We start from the raw sequence: 21633 nt of genomic DNA, 5'->3' as shown, positions 1-21633 counted from the left end.
TATATATATACACACGAACTCTACCTGTATGTACAAGTACGGTCATCGCCAAAACTTCGTCATGTTCTGCTGACCACACACAAAGTTGTAACCTGTAAAGGCGCACGGTGGATAATTCATACTCCCCACTATTAGCCATTGACCTACGTTTACTATTGAATGTGTTGTGAAATTTGTTGTAATTATCATGGCTGCAGGAACTGAGCCATCTAAAAATACTTTTTCTTCAGAATCGTCGTTTGACAGTGCCCTGTTCAGCCTTCCGAAAACAGAATATGTTTCGAAACTCTTTGAAATTGCCGGGAACACGGAAAGCAAAATTTCATGGTATCGAGCCATTCTTTATGATCGCGCGAAGGACATTGACTGTTGTCCTGTGTCACGTCTTGTGACACGCAAAACTACTACAAAGAGCTCAGCCCAAGAGAAGTATGCTAAAGATTGTCATGCATTACAACAATTTCTAGATGGCGAGTCGGTGTCAGAGTCCGATATTTTTTCATCGTCTCAATGTTGCGGGTGCACCCCTAATCTGGACACATCTAGTATGAATGTAACTTTAAATAACTTGGAAGACTGTCCCTTAGCGAAGCACTCTGATATCGAGTTCTTAAAGGTTGAAATGACCAGCCTTTGAGCATTGCTTCATGAATCAAGAGAATCTTCGAAAAATCGAATTGACTCTGTGATTGAGACACAAAAGGGCTTTGCCCAAGACATTTCCAGCATCAAGGCCCAACTTTGCCAGGCTTGTGACTCAATTACTAAAGTCCTTGACGTAGGGAAGTTTACGAAATCTTCTAAGTCTAACGTAGAACTCCCTGAAAGTCTTCTGGTTGTTGCGTCAAAGGTATCAGCTCTAGACAAGTCTCGAAATTCAGTCACCTCTGAGATTTCTAGTATTTCCAAGTCGATTGAAGACAACAGTCTTGGAATCTCTCGTCTAAATGATGACCGCTTTGGCAGTGCCACTTCCCTTCACAATGACATTAGAACGATTAACGGGAAAATGTCCGTGCTAGAGCACGATCTCGGCAAAGCTACATCACGCTTTGGCAGTGCCACTTCCCTTCACAATGACATTAGAACGATTAACGGGAAAATGTCCGTGCTAGAGCACGATCTCGGCGAAGCTATATCACGCACTTTGATAGCATTGATAGCATTTCCTCTCTGAAACCTCGAATCCGGCAAGTTGAAATTGATATCAAAGAGGTTTCTCAGAAAGCAAAGCAATCTACAGATAATGCGGTCCAAGCTTTTGCACAGGAACTCAGTACGCAGCTGACCTCTATGGAAGATTTTGTTGCAAATTCTGTTCAGAAGTCTTCCAAGAACATCCCCGATTCATTGCCTGTTCACTACGATAACTCTCATAGAATACCGCGTTCAAGTGATCCTCCTAGGGATGTTCCTAAGCGTGAGTTGTCCCCACGTCCTCCAGAATGCCCTGTTCAACTCTCCCAGCATTCTGCATTTTCCAAGCACTCCCACCCAGAGGTGGTGGGACCACAACCGTCGTTAAAACGAGTTCAGGTTGCCAGCCGTCCTCTACCTACCGATGTTGACAGGCAGTCTGCAGATCCAGCTCACTCTGCAACCTCAAGTGGATTCGTCGCTGTGACACGGAATAAAACTACTCGTCTCTTTCTCAGTGGAATGTCGTCGGAAAGATGCTCTGCTGACGACATCAGATCATTTCTGGAATCTCGAGATGTCAAGGTCACGTTTGTTCGTTTGCTTAAAAGCAAGCGGAAATATTCTGTCTCTGCCCGCATCAACGTAATCTCCGCTGATGTTCCGAAGACAAAGGTAACAGGATTTTGGCCAAAAGGCATCCGCTGTCTAATAACCGATTCCATGGTTACACAGAAAATACGCAGGCAGACACTGATAATTGTGATTAGTACTTCATTCTACCTCCTATTGTACTTTACTTTACCGGTGCTGATGAATGTGAGGATATTGTCCTGGAACGTAACCGGCATTATGTCGGCTGCTTCCCACGTACATGACGCTCTTAATAAAGAACACATAGACCTTTGTGGTATCTCCGAGCACTGGCTCTTCGAAGAGAATAGGCACCTCTTTCAGAGCATTCACAGAGACTATGATGCGTTCGTCATCTCAGATTTTTCATTACATCCATGTGCGGAGCGACGGTCGCGCAAAGGTGGCGTTGCAATATTATGGCATAGAAGACTATCCTGTCGTGTTACAGTGGTCGAGTCTGATGACGACAGAATAGCTATTATTAAACTTATCACAAACAATGGCGTTTCTTTCTGATCCAGGTGTATCTTCCTAAGTCTCGCTATGGTATTGACATTTTTACAGACTATGTCGATAGACTTGATGATTTGTGCACTAGTTTCTCTTTGGAGGGCTCCGTTGTTCTAATGGGGGACTCCAATGCCCGTCTTAGTGGCCCACGCATTCCCTTATATCAAAACTCACGAGGTCGCTTGCTCCAGCGATGTATCGACCGACATCAGTTGTGCGCGCTGACAACGACCGACATATGCGTTGGTCCGTTACACTCATATGTACATTCCGAGGATGGTTCGTCATCATTGATAGACCATATTATTGTAAATTCCTCAAATGTTGACCTCGTGAGGAGCTGTGCCGTCTTAGACCACGATTTTCTCGACGTGTCTAATCACAGACCCTTATTAGCGGAGTTACGGATTCCTCACTCCACTCAGAATGAAACATGTGAAACTATCTCTTGGATCTCGTATAGATCGGTTCCTGCAGGAGATTCTAAAAACGTTGATGTTTATCGAGACAATCTGGACGTAAGCATCATCAACTCAGCGTTATGGAACACACAAGAACTGTGCTCAAAGGATGATGTTGACATATTTACCAGGAAGCTCATGAACTGCATTCGGTTAACGTCCGATCGCGTATTGCCTAAACGAAAGTTTTGTAAATTCCTGAAGCCATACTGGAATGGTCAACTGAAGGAGTTACATCGTAATAGGTGGAGGCTTCGCCAGGTTTGAGTCTCTGAGGTACGGCCTCGAGGTTCTAATACCCGTTCCTTTAGGCTTTATAAAGATTCTAAACGCTTATTCAGGAATAAACACCGGCAGATATCTGAAAAACATATTGTAGACCTTAATGACGAAATAGAGAAATGTGCTGACGCTGATCAGAAGTCCTTTTGGTCCCTCATTAACAAACGCCGCAAGTCCTCCGCTGGAACTGTCGGTGCAGACATGAACTTTAATGGAGTGACGATTAGGGATCCAGCTCTTTTGGCCCTTCACTGGGGGAATTATTTTGAAGACATTTATTCAAAGTCTAATTGTAATAATTTTGATTCACGTTTTGAAAAACGAGTTAATGAATCCATTGTCAGTAGTTTATGTTGTGACATCGATGATAATTTGGCATTTGACTGTGTTTGGCATAATGGCCTTTTTTACAAACTCTCCAAGCTTGGTCTTAAGTCTAAATACTTGAATGTGATTATTTCACTTTATTCAGACATGTTTAGTGCAGTAATTTACCAAGGTTTTGTTTCTAACTGGTTTAAAATATGCCAAGGTACGCGTCAAGGGAGCATCATTTCTCCGTGGCTGTATACAGTCTTCATCAATGACCTTTTAAATGAATTATGTGCTTCAAAACATTCTTTATCAATTGATGGTGTAAATGTTACATGTCCAACTCAGGCAGACGACATTACGTTGTTGTCTCTTTGTAAGCGCGGTTTGGACAATCTCATGGACATCTGCTACGACTACAGTTGCAAATGGCGATTTAGTTACAATGCGTCAAAATCCACAGTGATTGTTTTTAACGAAAGCAAGAATGTCTTTTCAAAAATTACTAGAAATTGGAATCTTGGCCCAGATTCCGTGTCTCAATCTACTAATTGTAAGCATGTTGGAATTTTTTATGAACAAGTACAAACCTGGTTGTCCAGATGTCGACGAGATTGTCCACAAATTGCGTGGGCAGTGTTTTGCCTTACTCCACTGTAATTTATTTGGTACGGGCATCAACCCTTTAACAGCTGCAAAGTTATATAATTCAGTTGTAATGCCGAGCAGTATCTTTGGATGTGATATGTGGTCTTCACTTTCTGAATCTGAATGGACACGTCTCGAAACAGTTCACCATTTTTGTGCTAAGTTTATGCAAGGTTTTTCACGGCGCACCAGGTCCGACATTGCCCTTAGTATGTTAGGACTTCCATCTTTACGACTGTATATTGAGTCATCAAAACTTTCTTGCTGCCTTATGTAGAACTGATACACGTTTAGCCGTTACGAAATTGTTCTTACAGAGACTTTTCCAAATATTTTTTGGTTTACCCGGTTAAGGAAATGACATTATTCTAGATATATGGAATTTATTTCACAAGTATGATTTGCAGGACGTTCTGTACCATTTTTTGCAATCAGGCGTTTTCCCGTCAAAACACCGCTGGAAATACCTTACAAAAGGCTACTTGAATAGTATATATTCTTCTGGGTGGAGTGAACGCCTTAATAGCTGTGAGGATTTTAGTAGATTTAAACATTTACAGCGAGAGATAAGCCCATCTCCACTTTGGTACCTCTCAAAATGTTTCCCACAGTTAAACAAAACATGTAAAACAGTTGCAAAGCTATGGAGCATTCCGCCTAATTGCGAATTATCATGTGCTCAGTATCAGCTCTTAGTTGAGGATGCAGTTGGTCATTGTATTTTAGACTGTTCCAGTGTCACGCTTTTAAATCTTCATGACCTCTTTTTAACTAAAATAAAAAATTACTATCCGGTTAATGTTTATGCAACACTTGTGATTTCGTGTAGACAGATTCAAATTGCTACTATCTTAGGTAGCCCTCCCGTCGTTATTTCTGATTTATTCCAGAAGAATGATTTGCTCTTGGCTACATTTTCAAAAGACTGTTGCATTTTTGCCGAAAAGGCATGTCTTCTTACATTTTGTTAAGATAAACCTCAAATTCCTCTATGTAGCAATTTGAGTCCTTCTCCTAGTTTTCTCGTTTTCCTTATCTATATTTTTCTTTTTAGTTTCATTGAAAATTAACTATGTTATTTCCATGATTATGTAATATTTCATACAATGTCTGTAACTCTTCTTTTATGGAGGAATAAATATATGAATAAATGAACTTGTCAGCTGCTGGAGATTTCTGGCCCCCAGATCTCTCCATGGATATACATATACCGTCTGTCATAGATAACAACTTGTAAACTGCTGGATATTTCCAGCCGCCAGATCTCTCCGTGGGTTAAGTTACCGTCTGTCATAGATAACAACATTTAAACTGCTGGAGATTTCCAGCCCCCAGATCTTTCCGTAGGTTAAGTTACCGTCTGTCATAGATAACAACTTGTAAAACTAATGGAGATTCCCAGCCCCCGGATCTCTCCATGGATATATATACTGTATTCATGAAGAACAATATGTAAAGTGATGGAGATTCCCGGCCACCAGATCACTCCGTGGATATATATACTGTATTCATGAGAAACAACATGTAAACTGATGGAGATTCCCGGCCCCCGGATCTGTCCGGGGATATATATAACGTTTGTCAAGGATAACAATATGTTAACTGATGGTGATTTCCGGACCCAAGAACTCTCCGTAGATATATATACCGTCTGTCATGCATAACATCATGACAACTGCTGGAAATTTCGGCCCCCAGATCTCTCCGTTGATATATATATTGTCTGTCATAGATAACTTGTAAAACTGATGGATATTTCCGGCCTGCAGATCTCTCGGTGGATATATATATCGTCTGTCATGGATAACAACTTGTCAACTGCTGGAGATTTCTGGCCCCCAGATCTCTCCGTGGATATATATATACCGTTTGTCACAGATAACAACTTGTAAAACTGATGGAAATTCCCGGTCCCCAGATCTCTCCGTTGATACATATACCGTCTGTCATGGGTAACAAGATTTAAACTGATGGAGATTTCCGACCCCCAGATCTCTCCGTGGATATATATATTCTCAGTAATTGATCAAAACATGGAGATTCGCGGCCCCCAGATCTCTCCGTGGATATATCTACCGTCTGTCATAGATAACAACTTGTAAAACTGATGGAGATTTCCGGACACCAGATCTCTCCGTGGATATACATACTGTCTGTCATAGATAACAACTTGTAAAACTAATGGAGATTTCCGGCCCCACAGATCTCTATGTTGATATATATATACTAAACAAAAAAAGAAAGGTAACACTACTTTATTCTGTGATCAATTAATTAACCTCTTCATAAATCCTTACCAATCATGTACGAATAAAAGAATTGATCATTTCTGATAAAACTGCAGTCATGGTTCATTATAAAACTTTGCGTTCAGTTGATTTTATTCGACTGTAAAGGACGTTGGGGTCAATTTCAAAGGTAACACCATTAGTAACGGGTATGGCCACCGTTTGCGAAGTAAACAGCATTGCAGCGTCGTCGCATGGAACTCGTAAACCGGCGGATAATTCGAGGAGAGATGTTGTTCCATTCAGCGATCAAGGCTTGGGCCAACTCCTGCAAGTTTGACGGCTGATTTTGACGTTCTCTCACACGTCGCCAAAGAGCGTCCCAGACATGCTCAATCGGTGACAAATCAGGTGATTTAGATGGCCAATCTACCACCTGTACGTTATTCTGTTGCAAGAAAGTTCTGCTGACGCGACTGGTGTGCGCTGGTGAGTTATCCTGTTGAAAAATGGCGCCAACTCCATGGCGTCCTAAGAATGGCAGAACCACAGGTCTTAAAATTTCGTCCCGATATCGAATGCCGGTTAAATTGCCATTTAACACAACAAGCCTGGTACGATTATACTTCCAAAGTAGTCCCGTTCTGCGACGCAGCAGTTCGCAAAACGCTCCCCTCGTCGCCTCCACACTCTGCGCCTTCCGTCACCGTGTTGAAGACAAAACCTGGACTCATCTGAAAACAGAACATTGTTCCATTGTCGTAACGCCCAACGACAGTGAACACAGGTCCAGTTACTCCGATTATTACGGTGACGTCGCAACAAATTGGGTCCAGTGTAGGGATGCCGCGCTTTCAATTGGTAGGCCCTCAACCTGTTGCGGACTGTTTGGGGAGACACACGACGGCCAAACAATGTCCTTGTAGTCTCTACTGCGGTTACGAATCGATTGCGCAAGTGTATCAATCGTATACGACGGTCATCCCTGGCGGTCGTTTTACTGGGTCGGCGGCTTCGGGGACGATCGGATGTTCACCCAGTTTGGTTTAAACGACTTACCAACTGGCAAATTGTCTTAACACTGCAACAAAATGCCGTGCAACTCGACGGCGAGACTCCCCAGCCTGGATCATGCCTACAGCCCTTTCTCTCTGTATTTGTGACAGCCGGGGCATAATGATAACGTTGATAGATAGCAAGATTCGGTGATTCCTAAGTCCTAAGGATCTAAGGAACAGTTGTCAGTTTGAATGTTTATGAAATTCAAGCGAAGATACAAGTTAGTCGCAGAAAACCTCGTGCAGCTCTTTCGCTAATACAGACTTTCACGCTTGAATAATTTTGGTAACGCCCTTGGATTTTGTAATGTAAAACATTACCATTTTCCAATATTGCCAAACGTCAATTTGTTTTCATTCATTTACAGGTATTCACCAAGAAAACATGTTAACCTTTCTTTTTTTGTTGAGTATATACCGTCTGTCATAAATCCTTACCAATTATGTACGAATAAAAGAATTGATCAATTCTGATAAAACTGCAGTCATGGTTCATTATAAAACTTTGCGTTCAGTTGATTTTATTCGACTGTAAAGGACGTTGGGGTCAATTTCAAAGGTAACACCATTAGTAACGGGTATGGCCACCGTTTGCGAAGTAAACAGCATTGCAGCGTCGTCGCATGGAACTCGTAAACCGGCGGATAATTCGAGGAGAGATGTTGTTCCATTCAGCGATCAAGGCTTGGGCCAACTCCTGCGAGTTTGACGGCTGATTTTGACGTTCTCTCACACGTCGCCAAAGAACGTCCCAGACATGCTCAATCGGTGACAAATCAGGTGATTTAGATGGCCAATCTAACACCTGTACGTTATTCTGCTGCAAGAAAGTTCTGCTGACGCGACTGGTGTGCGCTGGTGAGTTATCCTGTTGAAAAATGGCGCCAACGCCATGGCGTCTTAAGAATGGCAGAACCACGGGTCTTAAAATTTCGTCCCGATATCGAATGCCGGTTAAATGGAAATTGGAACCTTAACATTGTTCCATTGTCGTAAGGTCCAACGACGGTGAACACAGGTCCAGTTACGCCGATTATTACGGTGACGTTGCAACAAATTGGGTCCAGTGTAGGGATGCCGCGCTTTCAATTGGTAGGCCCTCAACCTGTTGCGGACTGTTTGGGGAGACACACGACGGCCAAGCAATGTCCTTGTAGTCTCTACTGCGGTTACGAATTAGCTCTTTCGCTAATACAGACTTTCACGCTTGAATAATTTTGGTAACGCCCTTGGATTTTGAAATGTAAATATTACCATTTTCTAATATTGCACAAACGTCATTTTGTTTTCACTCATTTACAGGTATTCGCCAAAGAAACATGTTTTCTTGAGTATATACCGTCTGTCATAGATAACAACATGTAAACTGATGGAGATTTCCGGCCCCCAGATCTCTACGTTGATATATATATATAGATATATATATATACTGTCTGTCATGGAGAACAACATGTAAACTGCTGTAGATTTCTGGCCTCCAGATCTCTCCGTGGATAACAATACCGTCTTTCTAGGATAACAACATGTAAACTAATGGAGATTTCTGGCCTCCAGATCTCTCCGTGGATAACAATACCGTCTTTCTAGGATAACAACATGTAAACTGATGGAGATTTCTGGCCCCCAGATCTCTCCGTGGATATATATATAGTGTTTGTTATGGATAACATGTAAACTGATGGAGATTTCCCGCTCCCTGGATTTTGTTATGACATCTGTCCATCATAGATAAATGTGAACCTTTTTTTTCTCCCAAAATTCTCCTAATTATATATATATTTATTTATATATATATATTATCGTGCATAACATAAAGTTTTTGAAAGAAGTGATCGCTTCTCAATGTTTCTCTTTATTTCTATCGTTGTTATGTCTGTCTGTCTAGGATAAGACAATGTCGGAGGTTTATCCTGTGATCGTATTTGTCTGTTACTGACAACAGGAAGTTGTACTAGTCACATTGGAATTGTCAACAGTGTTTTGTCTTATTTCCGTGCATGTATACGGTTGATGTTGTAGTCTTATTGAGAAACGTGTTATGTCTTCCTATATTTGTTAATGGAGTATTTCACAACGGTACATCAACTACCCCTAACTGTTGAATAATAGCAAGATATTTCATTAAGTGTATCAATGCTTATATATATACATATCTCAACACTCTTGTTGAAATAGGAAGACCTTAATGCCATCAATATCTTTTAGTTATACCGCAGAGCATTCAGTGACGTTCTACAAGAATCCCATAGTTCCCGCCATAAGGAGGACGCACGCAGAGTCGAATTTGTCAGAGTTGGACAGGTGCGTATAAAGTTCATTATGTGGTGTTGAAAAACTAACGTTTTCTTATATCATAATAAAAAAAAACGTAAATTGTTTAAACAGGAAACAGACGTTTGGTATGTAATGTCAGTAGACATACGTTTGATAAGTAATGTCAGTAGATAGACGTTTGGTATGTAATGTCAGTAGAGAAACTTTTGGTATTTAATGTCAGTAGACAGACGTTTGACATGAAATGCCAGCGACAGACGCTTTATATGTAATGTCAGTAGACCGACGTTTGATATATAGTGTCAGTAGACATACATTTGGTATGTAGTGTCAGGAGAACGACGTTTGGTATCTAATGTTTTAGACAGACGTTTGGCATATCATGTCAGCTGACAGATGTTTGGTATGTATTGTCAGTAGACAGACGTTTGGTATCTAATGTCATTAGACAGATGTTTGGTATGTAATTTTTAAGACAGACGTTTGGCTTGTAATGTCAGCTGACAGATGTTTGGTATGTATTGTCATTGGACAGACGTTTGGTATGTAATGTAATTAGAAGAAGATGTTTGATATGTAATTTCAGTAGACAGACGTTTGGTATGTAATGTAGGCAGACAGACATTTGGTATGTAATGTTAGTGTAAAGAAGTTTGGTATGTAGTATCAGTAGACAGACGTTTGGTATGTAATGTCAGTAGACAAACGTTTAGTATGTAATGTCAGTAGACAGACGTTTGGTATTTTGTGTCAGTTGACTGGTATGTAATGTCAGTAGACAGACGTTTGCCATATAATGTCAGTAGACAAACGTTTTATTTATAATGTAAGCAGACAGACATTTGGTATGTAATGTCAGTGTAAAGAAGTTTGGTATGTAATATCAGTAGACAGACGTTTGGTATGTAATGTCAGTAGACAGACGATTAATATGTAATGTCAGTAGACAGACATTTGGTATTTTGTGTCAGTTGACTGGTATGTAATGTCAGTAGACAGACGTTTGGTATGTAATGTCAGTAGACAGATATTTGTTATGTAATGTCAATGATAGAAATTTGGTATATAATGTCAGTAGACAGACATTTGTTAAGTAATGTCATTATACAGACGTATGGTATGTAATGTCAGTAGTCAAATGTTTGGTATGTAACATTAGTAAACAGACGTTTGATATGTGATGTCAGCAGACAGATGTTTGGGATTTAATATCATTAGACAGACGTTTGGCATGTGATGTCAGTAGACAGACGTTTGGTATATTATGTTAGTAGACAAATGTTTGGTATGTGATGTCAGTAGAAAAACGTTTGTTATGTAATGACAGTATACAGACGTTTTGGTGAGTAATGTCAGTAATCAGACGTTTGGTATGTTTTTTTAGTAGACAGACTTTTGATATGTAATGTCAGTTGACAGATAATTGGTATGTAATGTCAGTAGACAAACGTTTTGCATGTTATGTCAGTGGATAGACGTTTGGCATGTAACGTCAGTAGAGAGACGTTTGATATGTAACATCAGTATAAAGATGTTTGATATGTAATGTCAGCAGACAGACATTTGGTATGCATTGTCAGCAGACAGACGTTTGGTATGTGATATTACTAGACATACTTTTGGTATGTAATGTCAGTAGACAGACGTTTGGTATGTATTGTTAGTAAACTGACGTTTGATATGTAATGTAAGCAGACAGACATTTTGTATGTAATGTTTTTAGACATAATTTTGGCATGTAATTTCAGTAGACAGACGTTTGGCATCTAATGTTGGCAGAAAGATGTTTGGTATGTAATGTCAGTAGACAGACTGTTGGTATGTAATATCAGAATACAGACGTTTGGTATTTAATGTCAGCATACAGACTTTTGACATGAAATGTCAGCAGACAGACTTTTGTCATGTAATGTCAGAAGACAGAAGTTTGGTATGTATTTTCAGTAGACATATTTACAGTTTGTAATCATTAGTAGACAAACGATTTACTTGCAATGTCAGTAGAGAGAAGATTGGTATGTAATATCAGTAGACAGACCGTTGGTATGTCATATCATGAGACAGACATTTGATATGAAAAGTCAGTAGACCGACATTCGATATGTAATATCAGTAGATAGACGTTTGAGATGTAATGTCAGTAGACAGACGTTTGGTATGTAATGTCAGTAGAAAGACGTTTGGTATGTAATGTCAATAGACAGACGTTTGGTATGTAATGTCAGTTGACAGACGTTTGGCATATTATGTCAGTAGACAGACGTTTCGTATGTATTGACAGTAGAAAGATATATGGTATGTAATGTCAGTAGATAGACCTTTGGTTTTTAATGTCAGTAGACAGACCTTTGGTATGTAATGTTTTTAAACAGACTTTTGGCATATTATGTCAGTACACAGACATTTGGAATATAATGACAGAAGACAGATGTTTTGTATGTATTGTCAGTAGATACATGTTTGGCATGTTATGTCAGCAGACAGACATTTGGAATATAATGTCAGAAGACAGATGTTTGGTATGTAATGTCAGTAGACAGACGTTTGGTATGTAATGGCAGTAGAGAGACGTTAGGTATATAAGGTTAATAGACTGATGTTTGGTATGTAACATACGTATACAAACGTTCGGTTTGTAATGTCAGTAGACACACCTTTGTTATGTTATGTTTTAGACAGACTTTAGACCTGTATTGTCAGTAGACAGACGCTTGGCATGTTATGTCAGTAGACAGACGCTTGGTATATTATGTCAGTAGTCAAATGTTTAGTATGTAATGTCAGTAGATAGACGTTTGTTAATTAATCTCAGTTGACAGAATTTTGCGATGTAATGTCAGTAGACAGACGTTTGGTATGTAATGCCAGTAGGGAAACGTTAGGTATGTAAGGTTAGTAGACTGACGTTTGGTATGTAATGCTAGTAGACAAACGTTTTAATTGTAATGTCATTAGACAGAAGATTGGTATGTAATGTCAGTAGACCGACGTTTGGTATGTTAAGACAGTAGACAGACGTTTGGTATGTAATGTCAGTAAATAGACCTTTGGTATGTAATGTTTTTAGACAGACTTTTGACATGTAATGTCAGTAGACAGATGTTTGGAATATAATGTCAGAAGACAGACGTTTGGAACATAATGTCAGCAAACAGATGTTTAGTATGTAATGTTAGTAAACAAACGTTTGGTTTGTAATGTCAGTAGACAGACCTTTGGTATGTTATGTCAGTTGACAGACGTTTGGCATATAATGTCAGTAGACAGACGCTTGGCATGTAATATCATTAGACAGACTATTTGGTATGTAATGTCAATAGACAGACGTTTAGTATGTAATGACAACAGACAGACATTTGATACGTAATGTCAGCAGAGTGAGATTTGGTATGTTATGCTAGTAGACAGACGTTTGGTATGTAACATCATAAGAGAGACATTTGCTATGTTATTTTATTAGACAGAGTTTTGATATCTAATGTTTTTTAGAAAGACGTTTTGTATGTAATGCCAGTAGGGAGACATTTGTTATGTAATGTCAGTAGACAGACGTTTGGTATGTAGTGTCAGTGGACAGACATTTGGTATGTAAAGTCAGTAGTGAAATGTTTGGTATGTAAAGTCAGTAGTGAAATGTTTGGTATGTAAAGTCAGTAGTGAAATGTTTGGTATGTAAAGTCAATTGACAGACTTTTGGTATGTAGTGTCAGTAGACAGACGTTTGGTATGTAATGTCTGTAGACAAACGTTTAATTTTTAATGACAACAGACAGCCATTTGATATGTAATGTCAGCAGAGTGAGATTTTGTATGTTATGCTAGTAGACAGACGTTTGGTGAGTAACATCATTAGACAGACGTTTGCTATATTATTTTATTAGACAGATGTTTGGGATGTAATATCAGGAGTTTTGATATGTTATCTTTTGAGACAGACGTTTGGGATGTAATGTCAGTAGACAAACGTTCGAGAAGTAATGTCAGTAGACAGACGTTTAATATGTAATTTCAGTAGAAAGAGGTTTGGTATGTAATGTCAGTTGACAGACATTTGTTATGTAATGTCAGTAGACAGACGTTTGGCATGTTATGTCATCAGACAGACGTTTGTAATGGCAGTAAACAAATGTTTGGTATGTAATGTCAGTAGACTGATGTTTGGTTTTTAATGTCAGTAGACATATCTTTGGTATGTAATATCAGTAGACAAACGTTCGAGAAGTAATGTCAGTAGACAGACGTTTGGTATGTATTGTCAGTTTACTGACACTTGGTATGTAATGTAAGTAGGCAGACGTTTGATATGTAATTAAAGTAGAAAGAGGTTTGGTATGTAGTGTCAGTTGACAGCCATTTTCTATGTAATGTCAGTAAACAAATGTTGGGTATGTAATATCAATAGACAGACGTTTGGTATGTAATGTCAGTTGACCAACTTTTCATATGTGATATCGGTCGATAGACGTTTGATATGTAATGTCAGCAGATAGACTTTTGGCATGTAATGTCAGTAAGCAAATGTTTGGTATGTAATTTAAGTAGACAGATATTTGGTATGTTATGTTAGTAGTCTAATGTTTGGTATGTAATGTCAGCAGAGTGAGGTTTGGTATGTTATGCTAGTAGACAGACGTTTGGTGTGTAACATCATTAGACAGACGTTTGCTATGTTATTTTATTAGACAGATGTTTGGTATGTAATATCAGGAGTTTTGATATGTTATGTTTTTAGAAAGACGTTTAGTATGTAATATCAGTTGACAGACGTTTGGCATGCAATGTCAGTAGACAGACGTTTCGTATGTTATGTCAGTTGACAGATGTTTGGCATGTAATGTCAGTAGACAGACGTTTGGATTTTAATGTCAGTAGACATACCTTTGGTATGTAATGTCAGTAGACAGATATTTGTTATGTAATGTCAATGATAGAAATTTGGTATATAATGTCAGTTGACTGACATTTGGTATGTAATGTAAGTATACAGACGTTTGATATGTAATTTCAGTAGTCAAGAGGTTTGGTATGTAGTGTGAGTTGACAGACGTTTGGCATGCAATGTCAGTAGACAGACGTTTCGTATGTTATGTCAGTTGACAGATGTTTGGAATGTAATGTCAGTAGACAGACGTTTGGATTTTAATGTCAGTAGACATACCTTTGGTATGTAATGTCAGTAGACAAACGTTCGAGAAGTAATGTCAGTAGACAGACGTTTGGTATGTATTGTCAGTTGACAGACATTTGGTATGTAATGAAAGTAAGCAGACGTTTGATATGTAATTTCAGTAGAAAGAGGTTTGGTATGTAGTGTGAGTTGACAGACGTTTGGCATGCAATGTCAGTAGACAGACGTTTCGTATGTTATGTCAGTTGACAGATGTTTGGAATGTAATGTCAGTAGACAGACGTTTGGATTTTAATGTCAGTAGACATACCTTTGGTATGTAATGTCAGTAGACAAACGTTCGAGAAGTAATGTCAGTAGACAGACGTTTGGTATGTATTGTCAGTTGACTGACATTTGGTATGTAATGAAAGTAGGCAGACGTTTGATATGTAATTTCAGTAGAAAGAGGTTTGGTATGTAGTGTCAGTTGACAGACGTTTGGCATGCAATGTCAGTAGACAGACGTTTCGTATGTTATGTCAGTTGACAGACGTTTGGTATGTTATTTTATTAGACAGATGTTTGGTATGTAATATCAGGAATTTTGATATGTTATGTTTTTAGAAAGACGTTTGGTATGTAATGTCAGTTGACAGACGTTTGGCATGCAATGTCAGTAGACAGACGTTTCGTATGTTATGTCAGTTGACAGACGTTTGGCATGTAATGTCAGTAGACATACCTTTGGTATGTAATGTCAGTAGACAAATGTTTGGTATGTAATTTCAGTAGACAGACGTTTGGCATGTGATGTTAGCAGACAGAATTTTGGTATGTAATGTCAGTAGAAAGACGTATGGTCTGCAATGTCGGTAGACAGACCTTTGATATGTATTTTTTTAACAGACTTTTGGCATGTTATGTCAGTAGACAGACATTTGGAATATAACGTCAGAAGACAGATGTTTGGTATGTAATGTCAGTAGTCAAATGTTTGGTATGTAATATCAGTACACAGACGTTTAATATGTAATGTTAGCAGACAGACTTTTGACATGTACTCTCATCAGACAGACGTTTCGTATGTAATGTCAGTAAACAAATGTTTGGTATGTAATATCAGTAGACACACGTTTGGTATGTAATGGCAGTAGAGAGACGTTAGATTAAAAAGGTTAGTAGACAGACGTTTGGTATGTAACATCATTAGGGAGACGTTTGGTATGTTATGTCAGTAGATAGACGTTTGGTATGTAATGGCAGTAGAGAGACGTTAGATTAAAAAGGTTAGTAGACTGATGTTTGGTATGTAACATACGTATACAGACGTTTGGTATGTAATGACAGTAGAGAGACGATTGTACTGTTTCACAGTCTTTAATAACGAGTATACAAACCCCCGGAGAGGGTGAAAACCTACAATCAAACAATGAATCTTAATTAAAACCTTGAAACTGGACATTTGTATGCATATTGTTTAACCGTTGACTGAAATCTCGGCAGAGTTTGTGATTGACTTGATCGACAGTTCATGACACTTGTTACAAGGTAAACTGACATGATATGTACGCGTTACACCACTAAAACACGTAATTGAACTAGAAACAAAATATAGAAGGAATGTTCACTCACTCTTTGGGTTGTAACCCCTTCAAAATCCTATTTCGATAGGCAAAACATGTGCCAACTTCGGTGGATGTCGATAAAATGAAACAAGTTTACTCAACCCGCGCTCTGGCGGTTGGTTGCGCGTAAGCGAACCGACTTCAAACGAACCAACACTGAACCCGAACCGAATGTTACTTTACACTTCCCTCCTGAGTTTACCTCACCAAATTATAATATAGATGATAGTTCTTTAAAAACACAAAGTTAACAAGTTTGAGTCATTCTGAACACAAAAGCACTAATTGCGTAACTGGACGGAAGTAAGTCGCTGGTCCGGAGTCTCGCATCACACGAACAGCTGCTTTCCTCACTAGGCTGTCTGAACTAGGAAATATCTTCTCGACAAGACCGACGGGCCACTGGTTGCGAGAGACACAGGATTCCATCAACAGAACCACATCTCCTTCCTGGAGGTTTTTGCGTTCTTGCTTCCATTTTGGCCGTGACTGAAGATTCTGAAGGTACTGGCTCCTCCACCTTTTCCAGAACTGATTGGCTAACACCTGCACCTGCTTCCACTGAGATTTATACATATCCTGAAGTTGGAGTTCCTCAAAGGGCGCCACATCCTGCTTCACTTTCTGAGTTAGAAGCGTGTTCGGAGACAGTATGCTTGGTGAATCAGGGTCACTTGAGACAGGCGTGATAGGCCTGCTGTTTATGATGGCACACACTTCTGCCATAAGTGTGCACAAAACGTCATGGGTAAGTGGTTTCCCTTGAACCTCGCGCAACATCGAGTCTAAGATCCTCCTGACAAGGCCAATCATCCTCTCCCAGGCCCCTCTCATGTTAGAGGCGTGGGGAGGGTTGAACTTCCACACAACCCTGTGTTCGAGAAGAAAGCTCTGGATGTCAATATCCTCTACGTTTACTGTGCACATACCTAGTTCACCTGTTGCCCCGACGAAGTTTGTGCCACAGTCCGACCGGAATACCTTGACTGGTCCACGAAGTGCCATGAATCGCCTAAGCGAGTTGATGAATGAGGCCGAAGAGAGTTCTTCCACCACCTCGACGTGCACTGCCCTGGCGACAAGGCAAGAGAACATTATTGCCCATCTTTTAGAGTTGGCCGCTCCACCTCTAGTGCGTCGTGTGGTCACCGACCACGGCCCAAATGCGTCAACTCCCACATATGTGAAGGGAGGACTTGGGGTCATACGGTCAGGTGGAAGATCCGACATTTTCTGATGTTCGACCTTTCCTCTTAGTTTCTTGCATTTGACATAGATACGCAACAGGGACGAGATCAACCTTTCCCTCCAATGATCCAGAAGCCAGCTGCTCTCAGTGCTCCTTCCGTGAATGTTCTTCCCTGATGTTGAACGGAGCTGTGGTAGTGATGGATAAGCAAGGTAGCAATGTGGTGTCCTTTGGGCACGATCACGGGGTTAACCTCGCCACTCGCGAGATCCTTGGATCTGTTAAGTCGGCCTCCTATTCTAAGGATGCCATGTTCATCAAGGTAAGGTGAGAGTGGTAGGAGTGGGCTACTGGAGTTGAGTCCTTTACCATCACGTAGACATTTTATCTCCAAATAAAAGGAATCAAGCTGTGCTTGTTTAATGATGACTCGCTCCGTCTCTTGGAACATGTCAACGTTCTTGTGTATAGTGCACCAATGCCAGCCACTGCAGTGGTCTTCGTTCCTAGAATGGGTGCGTGCGATGTGTTTCAATAGGGCAATAGCTCTAACCAGACGACCCCATGAGGAAAATCTTTGAAACCGCGTTCCGTCCAAACGCGGAGTTTCGCTGGAAGATGTTTTGAGAGAGGTGACGTCAGGCCTTACCTCTTTATCGGTCTCTACTTGAAGAAGGGGGTAGGTCACTTCTGCAATTTCCTCCTCAAGAAGTCCAGGGCCCTTCACCCATGGGCTAGCTTGAATGTCCTTTGCATGTACAGATCTCGTAGCCACGTCTGCAGGATTGCTAAGGGTGGAGACATGAGTCCACTGATTCGGCATAGAGAAAGCCCTTATCTTCTCGACGCGGTTCGACACATACACATAAAACCTCCTTTCCTCGTTGTGAATATAACCAAGAACGACTTGACTGTCTGAATAGAAACGGACGCTGTCTAGCTTAACGCCTAGTTGCTCGATGACAGTTTGAGCTATTTCAACAGCAAGTACTGCCGCACAAAGTTCTAACCGAGGGATCGTGTGACCCTTTCGTGGCGCGACCTTAGCCTTCCCATAGACGAAGCTGACCTCTGTGATGCCACTTATTTGGAAGGTCTTCAGATAGGATGCTGCAGCAATAGCATCCTGGGATGCGTCGGCAAAGGTGTGGAGCTCCCTCCGAGAAACATCGGTATGAGCAAAGGTGGAGTAGACTCGTGGAATCCTTATATCCTCTAGAGAAGCGAGATAATCTCGCCACGTCTTCCACTCCGCCTCGCGGTCTGGTGGCAAAGGCTCGTCCCACCCACCAGATGAATTACACGCCATCAGATCCCGAAGAATGAGCTTTCCTCGAATCACCACCGGTGCAATGAGTCCCAGTGGATCAAAAAGACTGTTGACAGTGGAGAGCACACCCCGACGTGTGAAGGGCTGCACATCTGGACACACTTGATAGGTAAAGGTGTCATTGTTCACGTTCCATACAAGACCTAGACTTCTCTGAAGAGGAATGACGTCCTTCCCTAACTCTAGGCCCTTTAGTCCTTTGGCCAGGTCATTTGGGTGAAAGGCATCAAGCACCTCCTTGCTACTGGAAGTTATCTTGTGTAATCTCAGATTGCCTTCGCGTGCTAGTGTCGACTGAGTGCGCTTCATGAGATCAATGCCTGTCTTGACGTCATCAGTTGAGACAAGTCCATCGTCGACGTAGAAATTTTGCGACACAAATTCCTTGATATCAGAGTCCGCGCGCTCAACAGATTTCCTTAGTCCAAAGGTGGCAACAGCCGGGGAGGGACTGTTGCCAAATACATGCACAGCCATCCTGTATTCAATTAACTCAAGTTCAGGATTATTGTCTCTGTGCCAGAAGAATCTAAGATAATCCCTATGTCGTTCTTCTACGCGGAAACAATAGAACATGTGTTCTATGTCGGCGGTAAGGGCAATCGATCCTTTTCTAAAGCGTAGTAGAATACCTAAAAGGCTGTTCGTTGAGTCAGGCCCTGTGAGCAAAACGTCGTTCTGCGACACGTCTCCAAACTTCGCCGAAGAGTCGAATACACCTCTGATAGTGTTTGGCTTCTTTGGGTTATATACTCCGAACAATGGAAGATACCATCTCTCCTGGTTGTTAGCGAGATCAGGAGCAATTTCCGCTTGTCCCTTGTCCAGAATTTTCTGCATGAATTCCACCATGTGCTGTTTCTTATTTTCATCCCTTTTCATGCTAGCTAAGAGGGAATTGGCTCTCTTCAAAGCTAAAGGACGATTATCTGGAATCCGCTTCCTGTTGACCTTGAAGGGAATGCCTTGTCACTTCCGGGGAAGGAATCTCCTGTCTCATGTTGGGTATCGCGTCACATTCAATGATGTCAGGAAGTTCTGTCTTGAATGTCCCATCCACCGACTCAATGATGTAACCAGATGCCAACCTGCCTGTGGTAACATGGCTGCCAGAACAGGATGACATGGCGTATTCCAGATCTGGTCCATTTTCATCGAAGTGGTTGAAAAGTGACGATCGTCCAAGTGATCTGTTGCTCTGGTCATCAAGAATAGTATACAACCGCATGACCTTGCTTGGATAATCCTTATGGTAAATCTGGGCTAACACAACCTTACCACATGATTTTCTTGTATTTTCCCTTTGGCCACATACTTGGGTACAAATGCCCACAACGGCACCTTGAGTCCTTAAACTGGAGTCTCCTTGTGTCTGACCCTCCCCTCCATGAGCTTTGGAGGCTGACTCTTTGACATCAACGTGAAGTGCTGAAGGATGGTCCTTACTACCACATGTGTCGCACTGAACGGACGCGGTGCAACTCTTAGCTAAGTGCTTCTGAGGACCACAGCACCTGAAACATATTCCATTTGAAAAGAGGAATTCCTTTCGTTCTTTGACGGGTTTGGAGCGGAAAGAACGGCACTTGTTTAATGAGTGATTAGTGTTATGAAGTGGACAAGTGTCCTCTGTCACACTGGGGGCACCAGTTTCAGTCTTTCTTGTTGTTATCTTTGTTCGTGCAGTCTGATCTCTCGACTCTTTGTTGACATCTGGGATAGGGACGTTGTATTCAAAACTGGGGTCGTTCCTTACTCTTGCTAATTCCCGCAAGAACCTATTGAAATGTGAAAAGGGAGGGTATGTGACTTGATGCTTCTCCTTGTACTTCACAGCCTCTGTTGTCCACTTTTCTTGGATGTATGTAGGGAGTTTGCTGACAATGGGGTTCACGCCTGATGATGAATCGTAGTAAGCAAGTAGTACCCTATATCTTGGGTCCTCCTTCAACGAGGCTATCTCTGACACAATGTCTGATAACTCAAACAAGCGGTGATGATCCTTGTTGCTTATCCTTTGGAAGGAACTTAATTTCTTTTTAACAGACGCTTCAACCGACTCTGGACTTCCATATTTGTCCTGTAACCTCTCCCAAATGAGTTTCACTCCGTTTCCGGGATTGCTGGCATTAGCGGCTCGTAACGTGAGTGCAAACTTTTAGGACTCCGGCCCTAACCATTTAACCAAAAGATCAATTTCCTCTAGCGGTGATAGACTTAAGTCGCTGACAATTGCACTGAAACTGGCCTTCCATGTTCTGAAATGTTCCGGCACATCATCAAACTTGGTAAATCGTAGTAGGAGTAGATCTTTCTTGGCCAGATACTTAGTAAATACAGAGCACATATCCAAGTATGGAGAGGCAGTGGAATAGGTTTGAGGCGATGAGGTGAGCATGGCAGGATGTGGGGCAGGGGGGAGAGTGGTGTGAAGACTGTCAAGCTGCTGAGGTGTGCTGGGAGGAATCTGACTTATCACTGCCTGATCCTCATGAGTTGACAAAGGAGTACTGGTAACAGTTGGAGCTGCCATTCTGTCTGTAACACAAGTCTTTGCCGGACTGTTAACCTGATACAACACCGGATCCCTAGGATGGTATGGAAGAGCATGAGGGTCCAATCCAGGAGAAGGTTGGTGTTGTAGGTCCGTATTATTATGAGGCTGCCACCTGGGAGGCAACCTGGGAACAGGGTTGAGCCAGTTTAATTCCAAATGTAACGGAGGGATGGTTTTATGAAGGCCATTATCCCTTTTATTATCAGGGTTGTCGGGTTCCTCCTGGTCTGATTGTTGTTCAGCTATAAAATTTGAAATCCTCTCATGTTTTTCTGG

The 21633-nt window shown here is 41.1% G+C and overlaps 1 protein-coding gene across 1 annotated transcript in view; it reads left to right on the top strand.

Annotated features, from left to right (window-relative positions):
* Positions 1-21633, top strand: part of LOC132556926 (GTPase-activating Rap/Ran-GAP domain-like protein 3) — a 148591-nt gene that overhangs the window by 84816 nt on the left and 42142 nt on the right. The window contains exon 15 of the mRNA XM_060221381.1: positions 9478-9573. Within this exon, the coding sequence (XP_060077364.1) occupies positions 9478-9573 (96 nt within the window). The remainder of the gene's footprint in view (positions 1-9477; positions 9574-21633) is intronic.

The sequence above is a fragment of the Ylistrum balloti genome, unplaced genomic scaffold (genome assembly GCF_031769215.1).
Source record: "Ylistrum balloti isolate Yb309-2 unplaced genomic scaffold, AGI_CSIRO_Ybal_v1 Utg370608, whole genome shotgun sequence".
Taxonomy (NCBI): domain Eukaryota; kingdom Metazoa; phylum Mollusca; class Bivalvia; order Pectinida; family Pectinidae; genus Ylistrum; species Ylistrum balloti.
The sequence above is the reverse complement of the archived record's forward strand: the minus strand, read 5'-3'. Positions and strand labels throughout refer to the sequence as shown.